The 25,926-nt window shown below is 37.9% G+C and overlaps 1 protein-coding gene across 2 annotated transcripts in view; it reads right to left on the bottom strand.

The window, feature by feature from the left end:
- Positions 1-13,843: 13,843 nt before the first annotated feature.
- Positions 13,844-25,926, bottom strand: part of LOC118735316 (protein shuttle craft) — a 25,299-nt gene continuing 13,216 nt past the window's right edge. Inside the window, exons 2-5 of one of the 2 annotated variants that reach the window (XM_036464999.1) lie at positions 15,811-17,436; positions 15,565-15,746; positions 14,951-15,302; positions 13,844-14,868 (exon numbers count right to left, since the gene is read on the bottom strand). In XM_036464999.1, the coding sequence (XP_036320892.1) occupies positions 14,767-14,868; positions 14,951-15,302; positions 15,565-15,746; positions 15,811-17,436 (2,262 nt within the window). In that variant the 3' untranslated portion in view covers positions 13,844-14,766. Of the gene's footprint in view, positions 14,869-14,950; positions 15,303-15,444; positions 15,488-15,564; positions 15,747-15,810; positions 17,437-25,926 lie in introns of those variants that run through there. The other variant, XM_036465000.1, reaches the window with a different exon arrangement.

The raw sequence follows: 25,926 nt of genomic DNA, 5'->3' as shown, positions 1-25,926 counted from the left end.
TGTAGTAAAGCTATTTATGGCAAATTCTAGATATCAACCTAGTCTAGATATGAACCTCGTTGTAGGCATCATATCAAGGAGATACAAGTAGAAGATTCTAGATGTCGCCTCGCCAGAAGAAGTTAAATATTGCGTCTAAATATATGCACTATTTACATGCGCTGCAGCGGAAATGGACGACACGCCATTTCTTTAAATGAAATTAACTGCTACTATATGTATGTACATATGTGTGTTTATACAAAACGTGAGCAAACATTTTGCTTGCATAGTCTTCTGTTCTCTTTCACTGCAAGTTGAATTATTTTAATATCTATTGCAAAATTTTTTAAAGACAAGACTAAAAAGTAGAAAAAAATTAAAAAAATAAAACTTTTTAATATACAACGCTTTTATAAATGGACTAAAAATTAGAAAATAATATTTCTTAGTCCCATAGAATTTGTATAGATAACTTTTGATTTTGAAATTTTAGCAGAAGTCATTTTAAACCATTTTTGAGATTGAAAATGAAAAGCGTGGGGCTAGGGTTGCCAGATTTTTTATGCGCGAAATCAGTACGTTAGACTTTTTCATGCTAAAAATTCTGCACTTTTCAGTACATTTTTATTCAAAGCAAAATTATGAATGTAAGTAACATACTACAATCAGGGTTTGAAAAACTGTTAGCACAGCAGCAACAGCACTATTATTTTTTCTTTTGCTTCGCTTTGAAATTTTTGATTCTCATTCGAACGGCTTCGCTTTTGCTGTGATTTTAAAAATTTGATTCTTTTTATCGGCAGTTTATGGAAAATATGTATTACTTTCGATTTACTGTGATTGTGCTTTTGCTGTGCTGTGATCTGCTTGAAGCTCAGTTAGTCTAGACTTAACTTAATTTAACTTACCGTAAGAAATCATCATTGATTACTCAACACGTCAACTTAAGCCAGAAGCTGAAATTTTTTTTTTGTATTTTCCTTTTAAGCTCTTTGACAGTTTGCCGCCAAAAATGCCACATCAAAACAATTCATGGAAGCAAATATCTTTGCGTCCATTTATTTTTGAGAAATGCCAAAACGAAAATCTGGCAAGCCTAATTCTCTCACCGCTCTCAATTTCCGTAAGGCCGTAACTTAAGAATCTAAAAGCTACAGATTCTTAAGTTGCTTACGGTAAGTTAAGTTTTAACTAACCGACAACACAGTTTCTCCATATCACAGGTTGGCGAAAATATTAAGTTAAGTTAAGTTACGGAAATTAAGTCTAGACTAACTAGCTTTGATGACTGTGCTGTGCACATGAAGTTTTGCAGCATGGTGTATATCTACATATATACATACATAGCATGTATATGATTTAGCTGACTCGCCAGGAGTGAGTACTAGCCACAAAATTTGCGATACTATTTCCCTTGCCTAACGAATTTAACATGGCGATGTCATTGGAACCTTCCGAGCGCTACGCGTGGCATGACCTTTCGCTAGCGAGTTGCCGTCTTGTCACCAGTTGAACTACAGGGTAGTGTATTTGTGCATGCATACATATAAAATCTTCTAAATTATAGCCAAATTTCTATTGCTTTGTGTTGCTTACCTGTCGTTGTGCTTCCACAAATTACTTTTGAACTGTCTGATTGCTTTCGAAATTTCACAGCAAAATGGCAGCCAAGCATTTGTTTTTTTCTGAATTGCTTTTGCTTTGCTTTCGATATCATAAATCCCGAAGTCACAACAAAAGCAGATTAAATTAAAAAATTAAAGCATTTTCAAACCCTGCATATAATACTTCAAAAAGCCAGAGTACTTGTTTTAACAATATGTTGGTATATAAATAAAATATAGTTCATAAAAAATAAGTGTTATTCATTTTAACATGAGTATACACACATTATTGTACTCAGGAGCCAATAAATTATTTTATTTTTATGACATTTTTTAATAGCAAAAATGAGATCATTTCCATTTTCAGTGTTTAAACAGTCAAAGAATTCTAAACATTTCATTTTGAAATTAATTTTAATTTGAAGTTCACTTTCAAAAAATTTAATTAGAAGCCGGATTCTCTCTTTGCGCCAGGAAGCAAACTTTATACTTAAGATCCTCTCAATTGCTTCGTTTGAGTGTGGTGTTGAAAAAAACAAAATTACGTGTTTGTTAAAACTGAGGAAAAGTACCTCTATTTAAGGACTTCATCTCCTCATGGCTTAAATAAAATTTTTTCAACTACGCAAAATTAATTCGCTAGAAAGAGTATCTAACTCTATGTCTTGTATGCAAAAGTTTTTTACCATGTCTATAAATTGAGAAAAATAATTGTAAGCTATAGGCAAAAGAAATTCGAATACTCAAATTTGTTATTATTAAAATGAAAAGTGTTTTCGAGATAACTAACAACACTCGACAAAACAACGTCAGCTTTCTTTTTAAATAATTTAAGCTTAAGAAAATCCTAAAGTATTTTGTTTGAATTGATAATTCAGTACAAATCAGTAAAAATTTTGAAAAATCAGGACATTAGCGTACTGATTGAAGAAGAAGAATCAGAACAAGAGTTGATAAAATCAGTACGTCTGGCAACCGTACGTGGGGCGCATGTAATAGACCTGAATTGATATGAAGGTCGAAATATGAATAACGACCGCTTAAAATCGATCTCATATTTGTACTATTGTATAGTTTGACTATTGTCAATTAAATCTAATGCTTTGTATTTTTTTTTCGGCCCTTTGATATGCTGTACCAAGGGCAACAACTGTGCCAAGTTGGGAAGAAATCGGTACAGCGGTTGCCAAGATATACACATGTAACCATAAGTGGGCGTGGCTACGCCCATTTTTCAAAAATTTATAATATTCTTATTTCTCGTCTACAAATTATTATAAGTATCAATTTTGAGTGAATTATTTTCAATAGTTACTAAAATATCGGAGTTTTCGTGGTTATTGTCCAATTTTGTCCATTTTCAATACCATCCGTCCTATGCCCGAAAGAAGAACGCGTACCAAGTTTCGTTAAGATATCTCAATTTTTACACGAGTTATCGTGTGCACAGACGGACGGACGGACGGACAGACAGTCACCGCTTAATCGATTTCTCTTTTCATCCTGATCATTTATGTATACATTTGTCTATATCTATCTCGATTCGTTTTGTCTGTTACAAACAACCGTTATGTGAACAAAGTTATAATACCCTTGTGCACAAGTGCGCTCGGGTATAAAAATTTCGGGATATGTACATATGTACATACATACGCAGCCACATACGAATTTTCATTGAAAACTTTTTTTTTTTGATAACACTGTGCGACAGCTCAAATCGGCATTGAGTAAAACCAAATGCAAGTGATAGTTTTTGAATTTCATTGAGTTTTTTATAAATACTAAAATTAGAGGCGTATGTATGTTTAAAAAAATCAGTCGCGATGCATTATATATATACATAAGTATGTACATACCTAATAAACATTCGGCTTGGTTAACAATTCGAAAATGATTCGAAAACCAATAATAATAATTTTCTTCATAAAAAATTAACTGCTGCTTTCGTGGATATTGCAACACACGGAATAGATGTAAGGACACAGCTATAAGAGCCACCGCACACCACAGACTTTATCGGCCGCCTATTTAAATGATAGGGCCGCTTGAAATATGTACATGAAGATGTATGGAGGTGCGCACATTACACCAGCTTAATCGCTCTGACCAATAAGTTGTGGTGCAATGGAAAGACTAGCGAGCACATCTAAATTGGCGGCCGATAAAGTCCGTGGTGTGCGATGGATCTAATCCATTATAAACAAGAAATATTGCTGTTATATTTTCATTTTTATGATTTTTATTCATGTGATTAGCAGTGGCAAAAATGTATGTACAAAATACGTATATTTATATTAAAATTTAAGTGATCAGTTATGAAACATATAAATCTTTACATGTTCTGTTAAAAAATATCTATGTCTTTCCTTGTAGTCTATTGTGCGTGTACCGTTTTGACTTTTTTGACTAGTTGGCTTTTGTGACCGCGTGTATCAAACTTTTAATTCGAGTGATTTTTTTATAAAATAATTTAATCTGGCGAAGCATTCTTTGGATTGGTGAGAAGCCTTGGCATATTGTGTACGTTTTGTGGTAGAAGTTTGGGCAATTATTCAAGTTGCCTGTTAGAAAAAAGTGCCGCTAGTGGCACTTAAAAAAGGTAAGGGCAGGATGGCGTCGCCGACTAAATGGTCGGTGGCGTCTAGGGATGACCAAAATGATTGTGAAAGTGACGAAATTGACTTAAAAAAACCTAAAGTTATTAGCAACGAAAGTGTTTCTGGGTTTTATGAGCTTACTCGCGGTGGTGGGCTTGTAAAATTACAGGAGAAAAATGAAAATGTGCTTGGTGAAAAAATAACAGAACTCCAAGACAGTGATCGTATGGTTGTAGAAACCGAAGCAGGGGACAGTAACTGTACTGCAAAGTGAGGTGCCTTAGATACAGCTAGTTCGAATAGCGGAAAAAATGTACAGTTTGAGTCTGTGGTATACCCACAGAACTTTAAAGGTGAAATCTTTGTATTAGTTGACTCGTCAGGTAAAACGCTGATGGCCAACGAAAAAATGACGACTGGTTTGACCTTCTTCGGTCAAATTAAGGATTTGCGAATAAAGGACATGGACTTGATAACTGCTATTGGCAGAACCTTATATAAAATTACGTTTAAAAATACTTTTGCGGCTAATAACTTAGTTTGTGATAATCGAGTAATCAAAAGAAATCTAAGGCCCTTTATTCCAAGAACCGCCTTGGAAATCTATGGTGTGGTAAGGGGTATACCCACGTGTTTTGATGAGACTGATATTAAGAATGAAGCTAGGTCCGCGATTACGATACTTTCTGTTAGGCGTTTTACTAGAGAGGATACTGTTAGTGACTCTTATGTGCCCACAACTGCGGTGAAGATAGGTTTTTCTAGTAATGATGTACCTAAGTTCATCACTTACAACTATGCGAAGCTCCCGGTAGAATTTTATGTTCCCCCACTTAGACAATGTGACAACTGTGGTCGTATTGGCCACACGAAAATGTCATGCAAAAGCAAGCAAAGATGTCTCATGTGTGGAAAACCAGAATGTAGGGATTCGGGATGTAATGTAAAAATTTGCATTTTGTGTGGAAAACATGGTAATTCGGCCAAAAATAAAGAGGCTTGTCCGCGCTGGGAAAAGGAACAGATGGTGAATCGCATCAAGACGGTGAAAAAGTTGGTGACAGGTAATAAGATCAACGGAAATAAGGTCAATTGACTTTATTTCCCACCCTGGTGCGAAATAAAGTCAATTGACATTATTACCATTTTAAAAACGAAATAAAATCAATTGACATTATTTCTCTTTCAAACATTAAATTTGCTTAGCTTCGCGGTGGCCCGCGTCAGCGCGCCAAGCGTACCCCGCGCGACAGGCGCGCACTCCACGTCACGCTACGCCGCGGCCCCCCTGGCCCCCCTTCCCCGTCTTCCGACGTGCTGTAACGCAGGTAGATTTATTTTTTGTATACGTTGAAATAAAATTTTTATATATTTTAAACATCGAGGGCTTATATTCAATAATACCCCCTCTGCACACTTTTCAAAAAGATGAGATTCTGATATAAAAATCCACCTAAGCTTTAACTGTCATCAGTGATATTAATGCTACCTTATATAACGACAGGTAATAAGTCCCAGATGGTTTCTAAAATCACAAATTAGTTTTTGCGCAAATTGCAGATAGAGGGTATTAATGAATTCAAGCCCTCGATATTTCACATTTTTATATTTGTAAGTTATTGGAAGCAGGGATGCCAACTTGGCTTAAACCGTGCCATTTGTTCCTATTTTACTTCAAATGGCACTTAATTTTTCCATTTGGCACAAAATGCCAAAATGGCACTTTAGTAAAAGAAATTACATTTCAGCACATTTTTGTGAAATCCTTTGCGTGCACTTCTTTTTCTCAACTAAAATTTTCTAATTTATAAAGGCTATTCAACTGGTTTATCTTATTTTATCATTGCACTTTTGTTTTGAAAATGTGGCTTTATTTTATTGCTAAATGTGAATGATTAAAAGGAATTACACCTTTTTTGGCACTTTTATTTTTCTATTTGGCACTTTTTTATCCTCAATATGGCACCTCATAACTAAGGAGAGTTGGCAGCCCTGATTGGAAGATTTCTGCTGTGTTTTGAGGCAACAACTTGTCTGCAGTAAAAAAGCATATAATTTGTGTTTCAAAAGTATGTGAAAACCAATCAATTAACTTATATGATCTCGGTTTCGATATTAAATAATCAATAATTGTTTATACCCGCATTTTGGCACATTGGCTCGTTGAATGTCTTCTTCTTCTTCTTTTTTGGCGCTGTAACCGCCTAAGCGATTTTGGCCGAGTTCAGCAAAGCACGCCAGTCGTTTCTCCTCTGTGCCAACTGACGCCAAGTGAAGCCAAGTCCTTCTCCACCTGATCTTTCCATCGCAGTGGGGGCCTCCCTCTTCCTCTGCTACCACCAGCGGGTTCCGAGTTGAATACTTTCAGAGCTGGATGGTCGGTGTCCATTCGAACGACATGACCAAGCCAGCGGAGCCGCTGTATTTTAATTCGCTGCACTATGTCCATATCGTTGTAAAGCTCATACAGCTCATCGTTCCATCGTCTGCGGTACTCGCCGTCGCCAACGCGTAAAGGACCGTAAATCTTCCGCAAAATCTTTCTCTCAAACACCCCAAGAGCCGCCTCATCGGATGTTGTCATTGTCCATGCTTCTGCGCCATATACCAGCACGGGCATGATGAGTGACTTATAGAGCGTGGTTTTCGTACGTCGAGAGAGGACTTTACTCCTGAATTGCCTACTCAGTCCAAAGTAGCACTTGCTGGCAAGAGTGATTCTACGTTGGATTTCAATGCTGACATTATTATCGGTGTTAATGCTGGTTCCCAAGTAAACGAAATTCTCTACTTTCTCGAAATTGTAACTGTCAACAGTGACGTGGGAGCCAAGGCGCGAATGTGCTGACTGTTTGTTTGATGACAGGAGATACTTCGTCTTGTCCTCGTTTACCACCAGACCCATGCGCTTTGCTTCCCTATCCAACTTGGAAAAGGCAGACTTCGCGGTTTTTGTTACCGATGATGTCGATGTCATCAGCATAAGCCAGCAATTGCACGCTCTTGTAGTAAATTGTTCCTGAGCGGTTCAGTTCTGCAGCTCTTATTATCTTCTCCAACATCAGATTAAAGAAGTCACATGAAAGGGAGTCGCCCTGTCTGAAACCCCGTTTTGTGGCGAACGGCTCGGAGAGGTCTTTTCTAATTCTGACGGAGCTGGTGGTATTGCTCAACGTCAGTTTACACAGCCGTATGAGTTTTGAGGGGATGCCAAATTCAGACATAGCGGCGTATAGGCAACTCCTTTTAGTGCTGTCAAAAGCGGCTTTAAAGTCGCCAATAGGTGATGAGTGTCGATCCTTTTCTCGCGGGTCTTTTCCAAGATTTGGCGTATTGTGAATACCTGGTCTATGGTGGATTTGCCAGGTCTAAAGCCACACTGATAAGGCCCAATCAGTTCATTGACGGTGGGCTTCAGTCTTTCACACAATACACTCGATAAGACCTTGTTGCCTATGCTTAGAAGGCTGATCCCGCGGTAGTTGGCGCGAATGGCGGGGTCACCTTTCTTGTGGATTGGGCAGAGCACACTTAAATTCCAGTCGTCGGGCATGCGTTCATCTGACCATATTCTGCACAAGAGTTGATGCATGCACCTTATCAACTCCTCGCCGCCGTACTTGAATGGCTCAGCTGGCAGGCTGTAAGCTCCAGCTTTTGTTGTTTTTCAGCCGCGTTATTGCTATACGTACCTCGTCATAATCAGGCGGTGGATCGTCGACTTCGTCATCATCGACTGCGGGCTTTGGTTCTTCTTCTCCACAACTTTCCGTGCTGCTACCATTTAGTAGGGCGGAAAAGTGTTCCCTCCATAATTTAAGTACGCTCTGGACATCAGTTACTAGGTCGCCATTATTGTTCTCACAGGAGTGCGCCCCGGTCTTTAAACCTTCCGTAAGTCGCCTAACTCTCTGGTAAAATTTTCGGGCATTCCTCCTGTCGGCCAGCATTTCAAGCTCTTCGCACTCACGTATTTCGGCCTCTCTCTTCTTTTATCTACCAGTTCGCAGATGATTTTTTGTTCATCTCTGCTGGAAGTCAGTTCGTAGACGCGGTAGATAACCTGCAAGACAAACTATGCCGTTTTGGCGCTGAGTGTAACCTGCTCAATTTGACATTCAATCCTGCTAAAACAAATGTTATGCATGTAACTAAAGGTCCAAGAAAAGAAATTGACATTTTCTTAAGCAACAATAGGATTCCACAAGTCAATGAGCTCAAAACTCTAGGCAGAACGCTAAACAGCGCCATGAACTTCAAAAACCATTATGCCTCCACGGTTGAGGCGGCGTCTGGAAGCATAAATTTCTTTAAATATTTCACTGGTATAAAATCAGGACTTCATCCTCAGAAGACTTTAAATATCTATAAATCCATAGTTTGCTCAAAGATTGAGTATGGTTACACTACAGCTGCCAACAGTGCAAAAACAGCTTTCAACAAAGTTACAGTACTTAAAAATAAATTTCTAAGAAGATGTCTTGGTCTCACTCCCTCAACTCCCGTTTCCACCATCTACGCCATTGCGAATGAGCTCCCACCTCCTGAGCGTTCTCGATGGCTCACTGCAAAAGAGCTGATTAAGATCTTTATCCATAATATTCCTCTAGCTAACTCCATCATAGAAAATCCAGGTTTACACTCAAGCTACTCGACAGTATACCGACAGTATCAACACATTTTTGACCGTCTTGATGCAATTGACTGCTGTTCCTCGCCTCCTAATATTAAAATCTTTCTGAAAACCTTTACAGGCAATAAAGCCTCCTTAACGTCTGAGTGTCTTAAAGCACACTATGCAAAGCTTTTGAATAACTATTTGGCGGATGATTATCAGATCATGTACACCGATGCGTCTTTAGCGGATCAAACAACTGGCTGTGGCATCTTCGACTTCTCTGACAAGTCTGAACATGCATTTCATATCCCTATTAAGACTTCATCATCCTTTGGTAAGCTCCTTGCCATAGACGAAGCGATTGAAATAGCAAAAAGGAAGAGTTATCGCAAACTGGCCATATTCACTGACAGTCTAAGTTCTTGTCAGATACTCAAACAACCCAAAACCACAAATAGTATTGCCTGTGGGATTTTCAGAAAGATATCTGAAGCAAATTTCCTAATAGACATTGTATGGACGCCTAGCCATAAAGGTATACTAGGTAATGAGAAAGCTGACCAAATTGCCAAAGATGCAACGATTAATAGTCCTAGTAGAAACTAAATTCACGATGGACGAAGCCACCAGGCAGATAAAAGAGGACATGTACAACGTTTGGTATAACTCCTTTTTGGAATACTCAAGGGATCACCCTAATATTTTTGCTTCTACTTTTGGCAATAGGAAAAAACGGACATGGTCAGGAAACTTTTACTGTCCCCTGCTGAGGTCAAACGGCTGAACAGGATTTTAACCGGTCATACTTATGACAGAACATATCTATGTAAAACTCGTGTTTTAAGTACAAATCAGTTACTACGTTTATACGCATGCATAAGTCGCTTTAATTCATTTCGCCGCGATTCAAAACATATGTATAAACTGAATTTCAATTCGCTTTGAAAGAGCGAAGTGTTTTGGCTCACACTCCATTTCAAATCGGTAGTTTATTTCTCCAGACAGTTAGAAAGAGTGTATAAACACCGCTCTCACTCAAAGCGAATTGGAGATCAGCTGTTCCGCTCAAATTCCAAATAATCGCATCAGTATTTAAAAGCTGATTAATAATAATCGTTCTTTTTCTTTGCCACGATTTTATAATGCCGAATAAAACTAAATTTTTATCGTTTTCCACTATGTTAACTTATAAAATGTCAAATGAAAACAGCTAATTTTGTTTGCTTTTGAAGACGGTTACTTTGATGCCGATATAAAGCCGTAAGTATAAACACTAGAGCGAAATGTGTACGGTGTCAATGCGCTTTCAATTAAGTCGATTATTCTGTGCGTATAAACGTAGTAAGTGTTTCTGTGGACAAGCTGGTGGTTACGTACACCAGACATTTCACTGCAGGAGACTCATAAATATCAGAAACAATATCGACATTTTCAAAAACCACAAAACTTTTGGAGATTTTTAATGGAAACAACACTGCCAAGGTTCCACAACTTTCCAAATGTTTACAAAAAGCCAACGTCAATTTTTAATTACAAACCCCCTTTTGTATTTATGTATTTATGTACAACTCTGTATTTGTAACATTCCAAACCGAACCCATTTCGCTCAAAACCGGATAATCCACGATTTTAAAATATACGTCAATACGTATAAGCCTCAAGCTACTTGGCCACTCGATTTTTATACCCGAGCGCACTTGTGCACAAGGGTATTATAACTTTGTTCACATAACGGTTGTTTGTAACAGGCAAAACGAATCGAGATAGATATAGACAAATGTATACATAAATGATCAGAATGAAAAGAGAAATCGATTAAGCGGTGACTGTCTGTCCGTCCGTCCGTCCGTCCGTCTGTGCACACGATAACTCGAGTAAAAATTGAGATATCTTAACGAAACTTGGTACGTGAACTTCTTTTGGGCGTGGGACGGATGGTATTGAAAATGGGCGAAATCGGATAATAACCACGCCTACCTCCCATATAACGGTAATTTTAAGAAATACGAAAACTGCGATATTTTAGTAACTACTGAAGATAATCCACTCAAAATTGATACTTACAATCAGTTTCAGACGGAAAACATGAATATTAAAAAATTTTTGGAAAATGGGCGTAGCCACGCCCACTTATGGTTACATGTGTATATCTTGGTAACCGCTGCACCAACTTCTTCCAAACTTGGCACAGTTGTTGGTCCTGGTACAGCATACCAACTGGCCGAAAATTTCTAAAATCGGACAATAACCACGCCCACATCCCATATAACGGTAATTTCGAGAAATACAAAATCTTCGATAAATCAGTAAATATTGAAGCTAATTTATTCAAAATTGATGATTGCAACAATTCTTTACCAAGAAATACGTTTATGATAAAATTTTGGAAAATGGGCGTAGCACCGCCCACTTGTGATTACATATATGTATCTCGCTAACCGTTCTAGCAATTTGCACCAAGCTCGGTATGGTTATTGTGCTTGCCACATAAAAGCAAACCGTTGAAAATTGTTGAAATCGGACTAAAATTGAGGCCGCATTTCATATAACGGTAAATTTCGGTAAATATGCTTGAAATTTCAATATTTCGAAATTTAAGGACGCTAATTTACTTAAAATCTATACACCCCGGCTTATCATGTAGCGGTAGCTTTCGGAAAGGTGGAAAACATATATTTAATACTTGCGCCGGGTATTTAATGTTCGGCTCCGCCCGAACTTAGATTTTCTTACTTGTTAATTCTGGATCACGACTACTGACAAAGCCTACGCAAATTTAAGCATTTGACAAAAATACCGTCTAACAACTTTCGAACACACTATTGGATCAGCCTAGTGTTTTGGACCCACTAAGCTGGCCTTCGTTTTGTATCGTCGAAACAATCTTTCAAGAGGAACAACCGCGGTTTTGTGTGGATCTAAGTATCCCGGCCTAGAATCTAGACTCAAAAAAAAAATAATTATTATTATTAAAATCTGTATATATTCAAACATTTCGTTGTTTAATTCCATTTTTTTACAAATATAAGGTTCTTTGCTGATCGTTTGACACTTTTCATGAACTTACAGGAAAAAAACTCCGGACTAAATCCTGTAACTTCTGACTACGAACAGTTGCTCAGTTACTCTCTCAAAAGTGTTCCCACTTACAGGTTTTATGTCAATAGGAACGACTTCCTGTAAGTTCTGACTAAATCCTGTAAACCGGACTGCTATTGGAACAGGCTAAATATGAACTGGCACTTGCATGATGTGACACATGTCGCTATGTTTTATAGTTCAACATTTGCAGGCCTTTAGTAAATATATAGATTTCTATATCAAATCGTCTTTTTAACATATCAATTTTGAATATAACTGTTTAGAGGAAATAATATTTTTTTTTTTTCAGTCCCGCAATTCCCGCAAGCTTGCGGATTGCGATTTTTATACGGGATTGGATTCTCTACTTACTAGCATTGCATTTATCCTAAAATACGCCTTTCGACAGTAATACAAATGCTGCAAACTTTTTTCTGGTGCCACAATCTTAATGTGGGTCCCGTCAATGCATCCAATTACTCTGGGAATACCACTTGATCCAAAGAAGCTAGATTTTGCTCTTCTCTTTTCTTCCTCAGTGTACGTGGAGCTAATCCACTTATTACGAGTGGTTTGCAAAGCACTCATGTTTCTTTCAATACAATGGAAACAATAGTTTGGGCTAAACCAAGTAACGCCTCATTACCAACTCTCTGTTGGTATGATCCCTGGGCTAGAAATCTTAAGACTGCGCAGACCTTTATTATATTTGGTATGGAGGACTTATTTTTCAGTTTACGCAGTTTGTTTTCTGCTTCACTTGGGATATAAACAACCGCTTCTTTGGAAAGTCGAAAATTTCCCTATAAACTAAAAGCACTTCTTAATAATTGAACCTTTAAATGTATATGAGCTCTCTACAATATAGAATTAATTTCCAGAGGATTCGAAGCATCTCTTAAATTTATTCTTTCGATAGCCTCTATGCGAATCTCATTACTTCCTTCATTTAAATTTATAAAAAAACGCAATTGATATTGTAGTAAACATGTCCTCGAATTTCTCAAATTCACAAAATAAAGTAAACAAAATACACGGTCATTTACCACAGTGCATCTGTCGGGCGTATGAAAACGACAATACGAATACTGATTTCATACGATACGATTTCAAGCGTTTATCGTATGCAAATTCATAATAGGGGGTGGATAGAATACAGGATTGCTTCAAGAGTACGAACTGGAACAAATTCACAGTACGTAGGTTCAAGGTTTAACGCATGCGCCGAGTATGTAAAGCTCATCTTAGACTTCGTAACATGTTTTCTGTTTCTTTTGATTTTCTTAAGTATATGTAGTTCTAGCGACTAAACCCCCTATTATAAATTGATACGATACAATTAATCTAATCTACTTTAATTCATGATTTAAGATTTTACCGTACATTGTCTGGATATCTCTGCGCTACAGCCCCCGGTCTTAGGCTTTCGATGTCGGAGGGTGAACACCATAGCTCTTTCCCAGCAAACACCGGTGCCAGACGATGGAACTTCCCATCAAATAAACTCAAATAGCCAGTTTCACGAAAGCAATTTATGTGAAAAATTATTTTTTATTTGAATTTAATATGGAAACTGACAGAAAAGAAAAAAATTTTTCTCTTAAATTGCTTTCGGGAAACCGGCAGTACTTCTATGATGAAATTATACGAGCAGGTGTACTAATAAGAGCGAGAAGAAAGATTTGACCCTATCTTATTTGAAAGTTTGCTTGAAAAAATTTTTATAAGATAGCCGAATGCCATGAAAACTAAGAAAATAAAGCCAGAAAGCTGTTTCATTACTACACCTGGTATAATTTCACCTTGCAGTAACTCTATCTTCCGTGAGTATAGCGCAAAAATGTGTTCCCAGAATGGCCGCATTTGCACAACCACTTCGACCCGGAGAAAATCTTTTGAGAGCCTTAATAAAGAATTTATTACAACAATAAGACTCACATTTATATTATTTTCGCAATTCATACATATTAATAAACAACTTTATTCAATTTGATTTCTCTTTACATTCAGGAATATATTTATGATTCATACGGCTGATTCATTCACAATTTACTCATTTGTTTCTTTTTGTTTTGTTTTGTGTACAAATCATTCACAAGTATGTATGTATTTCGCTGAAGAATTAAATTTTTTTATACTCACATTCTACTTCCACCGTATTTTATGTAATATATATGTATGTATGTATGTATGTATGTATTTTGTAATGTTGCAGTATTGTCTTGTAAATAAAAATAAGTATTTTCAAATTCATATTCAGCCATATAAAGAATTGGATGTAAATAAAAAAAATTGTAGTTTAAAAAACTAAAACCTCGCTATTATAATTCCCATTCGTATTGTCATCAGGATGTAACTTGAGAATAGAAATCGCTGCATCTTTTAGGCGCATCAATATTACATAGTTACATCCCGAGCTAATAAAAGGGAGGTAAAAAGCAAACTATTATAAAGACAATCAATTTAAAGTGCGCAGAACTTGGAGTAATGAAGTGGTAGTGGCCATGAGTTGTCAATAGCAGAGGAAATAGAAGACACTGGTAGCAATACAAAAAATTGTTTAGAAAAAATAACACAAGCCAATTAGGAGAAATGACAATTTTGTAATTTTGATTTTTGGCTAAACTTTAGTTAATTTTAATATTATTATTTTTTATATTATTATGCAATATTTTTGAATTTATAAGTTGTAATATTAGAATTGAATATTTTTGTTTTGATGGTTTTGGATTAATGTTACTCGTTTCTCCTGGTTCTCTAGTTTCTGTTTTTTTTTTTTGTTTGTTTGTCTAGTGTAACACGGCATACATTCAAACGATCTATTCAACGATACAATTTCATGTTGTATTCGCATTCACCATCCAATTGTTAATAGGAAAAAGTTCTATCTCTTCATTCCCCAAGCATTGTTACTCGGCACAGGCACACGACGCTGACCAGACTCGCGCTGCACAACCTCCATGATGCTGGTAGCAGGCAACCAGGACTGAAATTAAAACATAAGATAAATTTAAAATTCCGTTGTGATATTGGCATATATTTGTGTGCCGCATATGTTTCCAGCTCACCCGATCCTTGTAGGCTGTAGCTACCACGTTACGATTCGGCTCTGCATCGTAGGCAACCGACTCCACACCAAACATTTCGCACATTTCATGCACCAGCTGCCTTTTTTCGCGATTCATTGTTGGGAAAGAGTGACTACGTGATTTCTGCTTGCTCTCCTTAGCGAGCTTTACCAAATTGGTTAGAGCATCATGTATGGATTTTACCAAAGTGGGGTCACGTTTAGCAAAATTGCGTATAAAATCAGAATATTTGGTTTGTAGTTTTTGCGGCACATCGGGATTGCGGATTTGTAGCCCTATAGCCAGGCGACGATTGCGTTCGAGCAAACGGCATTCTTCGTTACAATCCAAGCTGACAGTGAAAAAAATACATGCATATAAGGAGTAAGGAGTATTTTATCAGCTATAAATAGTTTAAATTTCCTATGTTTTGAAGAATAATATTATATCAAATACTATCAATTCAAATGATATTAATTTCTTGTATATTATACCTTTTCCTAAAAACCTGCATTTCCTCACTGCTATTAACATTTTCTAACAGATTGATTTATATTTTAATTTCTTCATCTTTATTGGCGCTCATATCGCCTAAGTGATTTTAATTTACTTACGTTTTATTTGTTTTATTTATTTTAACGGGGGCGAGAATTTCGCTTAGTTCCATGTAGTTGCCGCGTTGCATTTCGGCCATTGAAGAGGCCAACTGGGCAGTGGCAATGCGACTGAATTCACGTGCCAAGTCGTGGCACAAACGCATCTGTTTACGGTTGCCGCACTCGCATTGTACTTCGACCTATATGTATAAATCAAAAAATTATATCATGAAACTTAAACACGGTCTCATTAACTTGACTCACCATTTCCTTGCACGGTGTATCCGGGCAATCGCCATCATGACATGGCGACATGCACTTGTGGCCGCATGTGGAGCGCAACTTGGGGCAATGTTGTTTGCACACCTCGCCAGGCGTCTGACATGCACCCTCGTGGCAGGTTTTGATGCACTTGTGACGCCCACAAGGTAGTGCCTTGCCGCATGCCAAGCCACAGCTGAAACTCTCTTGCGAGCATGGAATGGTTTTGCGCTGTTCATGCTTACCGAAACACCACTTTGTGGTGAACATCATGCATGGTGGACAGTTGGATGCAGAGTGACAATTGTGCTGTGGTGGATGTTGACAGGGATGAGAGCGCGAGCAAAGACGCTTGCAGGCTGGCCTTTTGGTGCCACAGGGCACTGGGGGATAGATGACTTCGGCGCCACATTCACAGTACAGTTCCTCAAAGGACGAGCGATAGCAAGGCGGACAGTTGCCGCGGTGGCAGGGTTGGTCGCATTTGTGTTTGCCGCACGATAGCGTATAGTTGCATGGCAACGGACAGATGTGATCGATATCGATGCAGCATTCCTGATTACATTTGTGCTTGCCGCACGAACGTTTCTTAACGCAACGCTTCTTGCAGCGTGCATCATCGGCACGCGTCGACAGCTGACGACACTTGATAAGCTGGTCCATATGGCCGCAACGACACTTAACGGCGGTCTGTTTGTTGCATGGTGGGCAATTACCCAGGTGACATTTGCTAGTGCAATGATGAGGATGTGCGGGCTTACCACAACGCAGGGTCTTACCGCATACGCCTTCACACACCGGTATAGAATCCAAACAGGATTGCCTTTGGCCAACGACGATTGGCATTTTACCGCATGGACACGAGGTAACCACTTCCGGACTAAGTTTGCATGTGCGACATTCGCCCGGGTGACAACAGTCCTTACACTTGTGATTACCGCAAGCCAAATCTTTGCCACACGGCTTGCCGCATGAGTAGCTGTGCTTATCGTGAGAGTCGCGTGTGCAGGCAACTTGACGCTCCTGCTTGGTGCAGTGGCACTGTTGCTCCACCTTTTCGGCGCATGGCGCACACTTACCTTCGTGACATTTAGCCGGGCACTTGTGCTGTTCACAGTTCAATAATTTTCCACAAATTGATTCGCACTCAATGGCTTCTTTCACGCAGCATTGCATTGTCTTGGTTGTTTTGCCGCAGCCACATTCGCGTTTCACATAGGCCTGACATGGTGGGCATGGACCGGGATGACAAAGGAGGGTACAAGCATGTATGCAACCTTCGACACGACGGCAGGTGTCCCCACAGGAGTGTGCGATATCGTGACGAGTATAGGGTGGATTCTTTACCTTGCCGCAGAAGCAATAGTAGTCGCGTGGCACCTCCTTCACGACATTCTGACATGCAGGACAACGCCAACCGTCCTCTGATTTGGATGATGAAGCCCATTTGATGATACATTGTAAATGAAGTATGTGATAACAATTGTTGCAGGACCAAACGGCATGGTGTGCTTTGATGGGCTCTACGCAAACCAAACATTCCAAACGACGTGTCTCAATGTCACGTATGAGCTTTTCACGTTGTGACAATTTCTCATTTTCAGGGTAGACTTTTTTCGGTGAAGATTTCTGTAAAGTAATGAAGAGTACAATAAAAGTTTTAAGGTTTGTAATATCAAAAGCTTCGACATTTCTTAAAACAAATAGTAAACGTTTTTTCCTTCCCTTACGAAATTATCCTTTGTTAATATAAATTCTGTATTTTCAATGTCTTTATTCGAGGAAAGTTTTTTATGCTTTTACAAAGGTTTATCTAAAAGTCATCGTTAGTTAGGTTAGGTTAGGAGGGCGTGTGTGGAATAATCAATACTTTCATTCGGAGACAGAATTGTCCATTGTGAGTGCCCTCTTTTAGTGAGTGACAGGAGGAAACACGTACTTAAATCGAAAGAGTAGCTTTAAGCCATTATGAAATCGGCCCTTACTGAACCGATTACTATCCCTAATAAAGCCGAGAGATCCAACAGTTCCACCTATGCTACTTCGCCTGTCTGTTGAAGAAGCGTGAACCCAAGTGCTTGAGTCGCTTCGTGTGTGGACGTGGACATCGATACAGATAGGGGTCAATTGACACTCTTCCTCATCTCGTTGGTATTCGCACCGTTGCAGCATTGATGCTATAGCACAGTGTCCTGTGATGACGCCGGTAAGGACTCTTACTGCGGATCGAGTAAGTTTCAATATGTCCCTTGTCTTTTTCCTACTCAGCCGCGGCCATAATAATCTTGTGGTCTCACAGTCTTCCCGTTTGTTCCACAAGTCATTCGTCACGGCCACGGTGTACTCATTAATTTTCATAAAGTGATCTGTAAACGGTGGTAGTACGAATCTATCCGCTTCTTCTATTGGCATCTCTGAGCCGCATCTAGCCATCTCATCAGCCGATTCATTCCGTTCAATATTGCTATGTCCGGGAACCCAGCATAGAGTGACGTTGATACGGCTCAGTGACGCCAGCGTGGTGAGACATTTCTATACAATTCCCGATTTCACTATTCTAGATCCTATTGCCTTCAGTGCTGCCTGACTGTCGAAAAAAATATAGGCTTTCGTCATCTCTATAGCGCAGATCTCCGCTTGGAAGACACTGCAGTCGTTCGCTAGGCGAAAGGACCGGTTGATCTGCAGGTCCTTCGAGTAGACACCGGATCCGGTTCCTTGTTCCATCTTTGAACCGTCAGTGTAGATGGATAAAGATCCCTCTGCTGCTGGTAGCCCTGCATCCCATTCTTCTCTAGTCGGGAACCTAATCTATCTTCGTATTAAAGTCCCAAATAGGCGTAATGTAAACAGTGATGACTTCTATGTCAGCTTTAATTCCATTTAGCCGGCCTCTTTCGTAGCGCAGGCTTTTAAAAAGCGAAAATACCATAAAATTCATGGGCCTAATTCATCTGTACAACTTTTACAACTGTTTTGCATTGTGTTTTCTTGAAACCTCAAAGTTGAAAACAATTGTGCATCGACCTTCGACACCTGTTAAAATATCTGGCGGTCTTTGAATAGATAGAGAGTTTTACTGTAATATTTAAAACTACAAAAGAAAGGTCCATTCATAAATAAAAATTTTACAAGGGATAACGGGATCCAGCTCACTTAATAATCCGAAGTTTAGCTTTTTTCTTTATTCCCTGTGTAAAAAAAAACTGAACAATGTGAACAAAGACGATTATTTTCTGCAGCCTCATATATGTTGAATACCATGAAGTAGCTAAGTGGGCTATCTTAACTTTGCTTCCTTCTGTCACAACTTATTGTGAAACAGGGGTTTCAGCTTAAACTTATATAAAAAAACAAATTCTGGTCGAAATTGGATGCTACCCCAGAAATGCGCATACAGCTGTCGGACATAATTTCGAACAATAAAGCAATATTTAATAACAGTGAAACAATTTCATTCTTCTCATTAAAATTTACAGTGGCTGCATTTCTTTATTCATTCTGAACGTTTGGAATAAACTTTTTTGTTTACTTATTCTTTAGAGCGTTCCTGATGATACGTTAACGTATATTTCAAACGCTTTCTGTTTATTCTGGCTGTGAAATGGGATTATCTGGAATGAATAAAGAAACGCAGCCAGTATGCATACTATACCAGAGCTTCTTAAAGTGTGTTCCGCGGAACCCAAGGGTTCCGTAGACAAGTCACCGGGGTTCCGCGAAATTAGTTTTGGTATGAATAAGCACGGCGGTCGGTTTGAGTTGCACACAGAAAGAGAAGTTCTATAAACAGTTTGACCGAGACGCAATTATCTATTTTCAAGTATACATATGTACTCGTAGTTGGTATAATTGCCGTACTGAGTGCCATACCTACAGAAGAGCGTTGAGCTTGCGCTTGCCAAGCTTGTTTTTTTCTAACCGGTATGTGTTGTTGGCCGCTGTAGCCAAAGGGTTACATACAACTTTCTACAAGGAACCAGAGCTGCGAAACTATCGATGGCACTATCGATAGTATCAATAGTTTCAATTTGACACCACTATCGATGAATGGTAGCCACAATCGCGATACTATCGGAAACCTTCAAATATAAATAATTGGCAAAAATTAACAGTGAGACCTAGCTTCTTCAAACTACAAAAGTACATACTCAAAAATTTTCTAAGAAACCTAACGAAATTTTGATTACTCGAAAAACTCGAATTTTCGTTTTTGTGAATTGTCTAAAACTTAGACTTGCAACGTGTTGTTTTTGTTGCTTAAAATAACGTATTTGTTATTTTTAATAAAGCACACCAAAATGGTGTTTAAAACTAACATTTCTACTACTACTACTACCGAATACTATCGAATGGTGATGCCCAAAACTATCGAAAATATCGAATGGTCCAACCATCGATAGTTTTGCAGCTCTACAAGGAACGCGATGAATTGCCAAATGAAATGTGAAATGTCATTACTGGATACTTGGTAAATCACCTGAAATATTTGTCAGATTATTTTTCGGATGGTAGTAGTAATATAGGTTTGGTACAAAACCCACACTTGGGTCTCTGAAAGAGTTTTGGGTCACTGTTAGGAGTAAATATCATTAAGTCGCTAAAAAGGCCATCTTATGCTGTCACAACGTAATTCAGGTCGAAATTGGATGCTACCCCGGAAATGCGCATACAGCTTTCAGACATTATATCGAACTACTATTTTATACAATAATTAATAACAGCGAAACAATTTTATTCTTTACATTAAAATTTAAAGTATGTTTACTATTTCTAGTAAAAGCTTTTATTCATATTTAAATTGCACTGCCTTTGATTTTTAGTAATTTGGTGTGGGGTTCCGTAAAATTAAAATTGTTTAGTAAGGGTTCCATCATTTTAAAAGTTTAAGAACCCCTGTACTATACTACTAAAACAGTTATTCAGGTTTAAATTGCAGTGCTTTTGATTTTTAGTAATTTGATGTGGGGTTCCATAAAATGAAAAGTTTTTAGTAAGGGTCCCATTATCTTAAAAGTTTGGGAACCCTTGCTCTACCGCATACGAAGCCAAATATGGTGTCACAATTTTGGCGAATCTTTTGCCACCTACTGAGTGTTATAAAAACGTATCAAACTAATTATGTAAATGCATTGAGATACTTACTAGGAATAACGGTGCGTAATTGGTTTGCCTATGGTTAGATGACATTTGTACATATATCTATGGTCATAAGCAATAATCGCCTAAATCGAAAAACCTGAATTCGAGAAAAAACGCTTTAAAGACTTGGATTGTAATGTAAACATTATGGGGAAACCAAAATATTTTCATCTATAACTTTTTTAAATAGCCTAGGTAACTAGATGGGAGTTTCACATATACGTGGAATAGTAGTTGCAGAAAACGATAGCATATATAACTCAATTCTTTCTTAAGTCGACTTAGGCGGTTATTGCTTATGACTACAGATATAACCTCACTTTTGTGTGTGTGGTCGAGTGCGCGGAACTCAACTGCAAACAAAAAAAAACTACTGGAAAACGCAAGTTGTGCGACCTTACATATAAAAATGAATGTATGTATATATTGAGCAGGGTTGCAAACCACTCCAAAAATCGGTGCGGTTCGGTTCAGTGGTTCGAACCACTTAGAAAAAACTTGTACCGGTACAAGAACCGATTCAAGAGTATCTCTGAACTGCGGTTCGGTTCGGTTCAAATGGTTCAATTTTTGTATGCTAAAGGATACAAATAGTGCAAAAAATATTACAAATCTATTATATATAAATAAAATGCTTTGTTACCGAGATCAAATTCAAATATCTACATGTATAGTGGTGGAAAACTAAATTGGGGCGCGACATTTTAGCAAGTTTTGGCTATTTTTCTTTTGTTTATTTAATGTTTATTTTTCTTTTTAACCATATAACTCCAGACTTCATACTTTGTGCAAAATTTATGAAAATGCTGCAAAGTTTCATCTAAATTTAAAATTTTTTAAAAATAACTTTTAAACTTTAAGTTGATTTTTGGCAATTTTTACGTATTTTGTTCCATACAACGTATGTGAGATTTTTTTTATATGGAAGAAAATGCGTAATACCCTAACCAAACAAAAAAATTTAAAATCAACGCAAGGTTTGGACAAGACGTGAGCCTAGTCGAGTAGACAAAAACAGCATACTCAGAATTTTGAATTGATACTCAAAATGTTGGCTTAATGTTGGAACCCTCATTTTGAGTAGGTTGGATCTTAAACCACAAATGTACAAGTATACCTATGGTCAAAATGATAATAGTGCGGCATTTGACTACTTTTCTTTTGTTGGTATAATGTTCATTAATTTTTTATAAAAGTATAACTCGTTATATAGCGGCAACCGTATAAATACAAATTTAAACCTTTGCACGACTATTAGAAAAAATCTACAAATTTAAAAATTGCCTCAAAATATACAATTTTTTAATCAGAACTAAAAAAATCGAAGTATGCAGTTTTATATAACTCATTCAATTTCATTGTAATGTGTTAAAAGCAAGTTTGAATTATTTTAAAACTCGCATTCATTTTTAGATTTTTTTTGCTGGCGTTGTTAAGTATTTTGGTCCATATAAAAATATTTCAATCATTGTTTATAGGGGCGAAATTACAACTCACGTAGGTGTTATAAAAAAAAAAAATTTGCCGTTTTACCTTACGGATTGAATTTATAGACAAAGATGTGTATTACAAAACATGAAAAATGCTATAGTGGATTTTCATTTTGAACAGAACCGAACCATTTTCTGGGGTGGTTTTCGGTTCGGTTTTGGCATTTTCAAATAAAACCGGTTCGGTTCGATGCCCGAAAAAAGCGACGGTTCGGTTCAAAAACCGGTTCGGTTCAAAACTGGTTTGCATCCCTGATATTGAGGGCTTATATTCAATACCTTCTATCTGCAATTTCCACAAAAACTACTTTGTGATGTTAGAACTCATCTGGGGCTTATCTGTCATCGCTGATGTCAATTCTGACTTTGCAATTTAATAGTAAATTCTTCTATCGAGTGTTATGGAAATAATTTCAACCCTCAAGTTGCTTCCCTACGCCGATTCTGAACCTCACTGAAAAATTTTTGAGTTTTTAGCGGCGAATTAAAAATTCTGGTTTTTATGATTGCATGCCTTGTTTATATTGAAACATAAAGCGCTTTTATCAAATTCGCCGTGATTCAAAATGGATGCATTAACTCAAGGCGAATTCGTACAAGGTGATAGCGGCAGTATAAAACCCAAAAACTACACTAAGAAATTATACGCACGACGACAATAAGAACACAAAAATTATACAACAAACACATCACCACAACTCGCCTTGACTCGGTAACACCACCTGGTATGAATTCGCCTTGCATTAAACAGAAATCCCAAAGTGTATTGATTCGAATTAGTTTTCAAATCGATTTTTCATTTCTCATCGCACGAAGCTTCGACTTTTTTCCACCTACCTCCATATAGTCGAAATACTGTGCAATTGTTTGAAAACACGTAAACAGACATCATTCATTTAACGCGAAGTGAAAATCGGCTGGATTTCCCGTTTTAAATTCGACTTGTTATTATACTAAATTATTTGAAAGGAGGTACAAAGTTTTAAATATTAGTGTCACTCCGATGGTAAATGCGATATTTGCTCATGTTCCGGAATTTTGCAAATGAAAACAACGAGAATTAGGATTTTACGGCGAGCAAGCTGTGGAGGCAGCTCATTTTGATTTCGCGAAAGCCTAGGTTAGTTAGAAAACTTTATAACCGAACTTTATTTACCCGGCGCAGGTATGACATATCGTCGTTTCAACTTTCTCTAAACTACCTTTGCATGATAATGACTTAATGATTTATGTAATTGAACGAAGTTTGGTAGAAATCGATGAAGTGGTTACCGAGATACACCTTTGTAGTCCCAAAGTGGGCGGTGCCATGCCCAATTCCTAAAAGTCTATAGTAGTCTTATTTATTGCTAAGAGATTGTTGTAACTACTAACTTGGAGTAGCTCAGCGTTCTCAGTTAATGAAATAGCGGATTTTCGTATTTCTGAAATTTACCGTTATACGGGAAGCGAGTGTAATTTTAGTCCGATTTGAATAATTGCTTTTCCGTGCCAAGGTTATTAAGTGCACCGAGTTTGGTAGAAATTGATAAATCGGTTACCGAGATACACATTTGTGGTCATAAGTGGGGGGCGCCACTTCCATTGACCAAAAATTTATAATAATCAATTTTTCTGCTGAGTGGTTATTGCAATCATCGATTTTGAGTGAATTAGCTTCCGTAGTTACTGATTTATCGCAGTTTTCATGTTTCTGTAATTTACCGTTATATGGGAGGCGGGCGTGGGTATTGCCCGCCTTCAAAGATTTTCAACTGATTCTTGACCGGACCCTAACCAAGGCTCGTACCGAGTTTGGTAAGGATTGGTGAATTGGCTACTGAGATACAACATTTCATCATAAGTGGGCGGGGTCACTCCCATTTTCCAAAAATTTCATATTATTTTTTACCCAAATTTCACTTCACACACTAATTTTCAAAAACTTGGATCCAATGTTTACTGAAACATCTTAGTTGTAGCATTTTTCGAAAATACCGTTATATGTGGAAGTGAGCGTGGTTATAGTCCGATTTCGCCCATTTTCAATGCCAACCTATCTTAGAACATCCATACTAAATTTCGTTGAGATCTCTCAATTTTTGCGCGTGTTATCTTGTGCACGGACGGACGGATGGACAGACAGACATAGCTTAATCGACTTCTCTATTCATTCTGACCATTTGTGAATATATTTGTCTATATCTATCTCAATTTGTTTTGGCTGTTACAAAAAACCGTTATGTGAACAAGGTCATAAGGTTTTGGGAAATTTCCGGTAAGCTTTCCCGAAATAGTAGCAACAGGAATCGGACAGTTAAGTCTTAGGAGGATTTTTACATCAGATTCTCATTCTTGTGAAAAGTGCAGATGGAGGGTACTGAATATAATCCCTCGATATGTATATGTATACATATGTGTATATATATATATATACATATGTGTATATATATATATATATATATATATATATATATATATATATATATATGTATATAAATATCAGACTGCATCACCATAAAAAGTTCCGGTTTTTCCGCCGGGATTACAAAATTTATTATATTTTAAGAAGTCCACCAAAATATTTCGGAAAAATATTAAGATTTAAGCGAGCTGGACCGATTTGATAATACCTCCAAAACTGAAGTTTTTATGAATAAAAATAGTTTCTTAAAGAATTTGTTGAAAAAAGTCCCCTCAGATGACAAATTAGATTCTTCTTCTTCTTCTTATTTGGCGCTGTAACCGCCTAAGCGATTTTGGCCGAGTCCAAAACAGCACGCCAGTCATTTCTCTTCTGTGCTAACTGACGCCAATTGAAAATGCCAAGTGAAGCCAAGTCCTTCTCCACCTGGTCTTTCCAACGCAGAGGAGGCCTTCCTCTTCCTCTGTTCCCAGCATCGCGGCCCGCGTTGAATATTTTCAGAGCAGGAGCGTTTCTGTCCATCCGAACGACATGGCCAAGCCAGCGGAGCCGCTGAATTTTAATTCGCTGCACTATGTCTATATCGTTGTAAAGCTCATACAGCTCATCGTTAAATCGTCTGCGATATTCGCCATCACCAACGCGTAAAGGTCCGTAAATCTTTCGCAGAATCTTTCTCTCGAAAACTCCAAGAGCCGCCTCATCAGATGCTTTCATTGTCCATGCTTCCGCGCCATACACCAGCACAGGCATGATGAGTGACTTATAGAGTGTGATCTTTGTACGACGAGAGAGGACTTTACTTCTCAATTGCCTACTCAGCCCAAAGTAGCACTTGTTGGCAAGAGTGATTCTCCGTTGGATTTCAAGGCTGACATTATTATTGGTGTTAATGCTGGTTCCCAAATAAACGAAGTCGTCCACTTTTTCAAACTTGTAACTGTCAACAGTGACGTGGGTGCCAAGACGCGTATGCTCTGACTGTTTGTGTGCTGACAGGAGATACTTCGTTTTGCCCTCGTTCACCACCAGACCCATTCGCTTTGCTTCTCTATCCAATCCCGAGAAGGCAGAACAGACGTA

This window comes from Rhagoletis pomonella, unplaced genomic scaffold, assembly GCF_013731165.1.
Source record: "Rhagoletis pomonella isolate Grant_MI unplaced genomic scaffold, Rhpom_1.0 Rhpom_scaffold_00003, whole genome shotgun sequence".
Classification (NCBI taxonomy): domain Eukaryota; kingdom Metazoa; phylum Arthropoda; class Insecta; order Diptera; family Tephritidae; genus Rhagoletis; species Rhagoletis pomonella.
The sequence above is the reverse complement of the archived record's forward strand: the minus strand, read 5'-3'. Positions and strand labels throughout refer to the sequence as shown.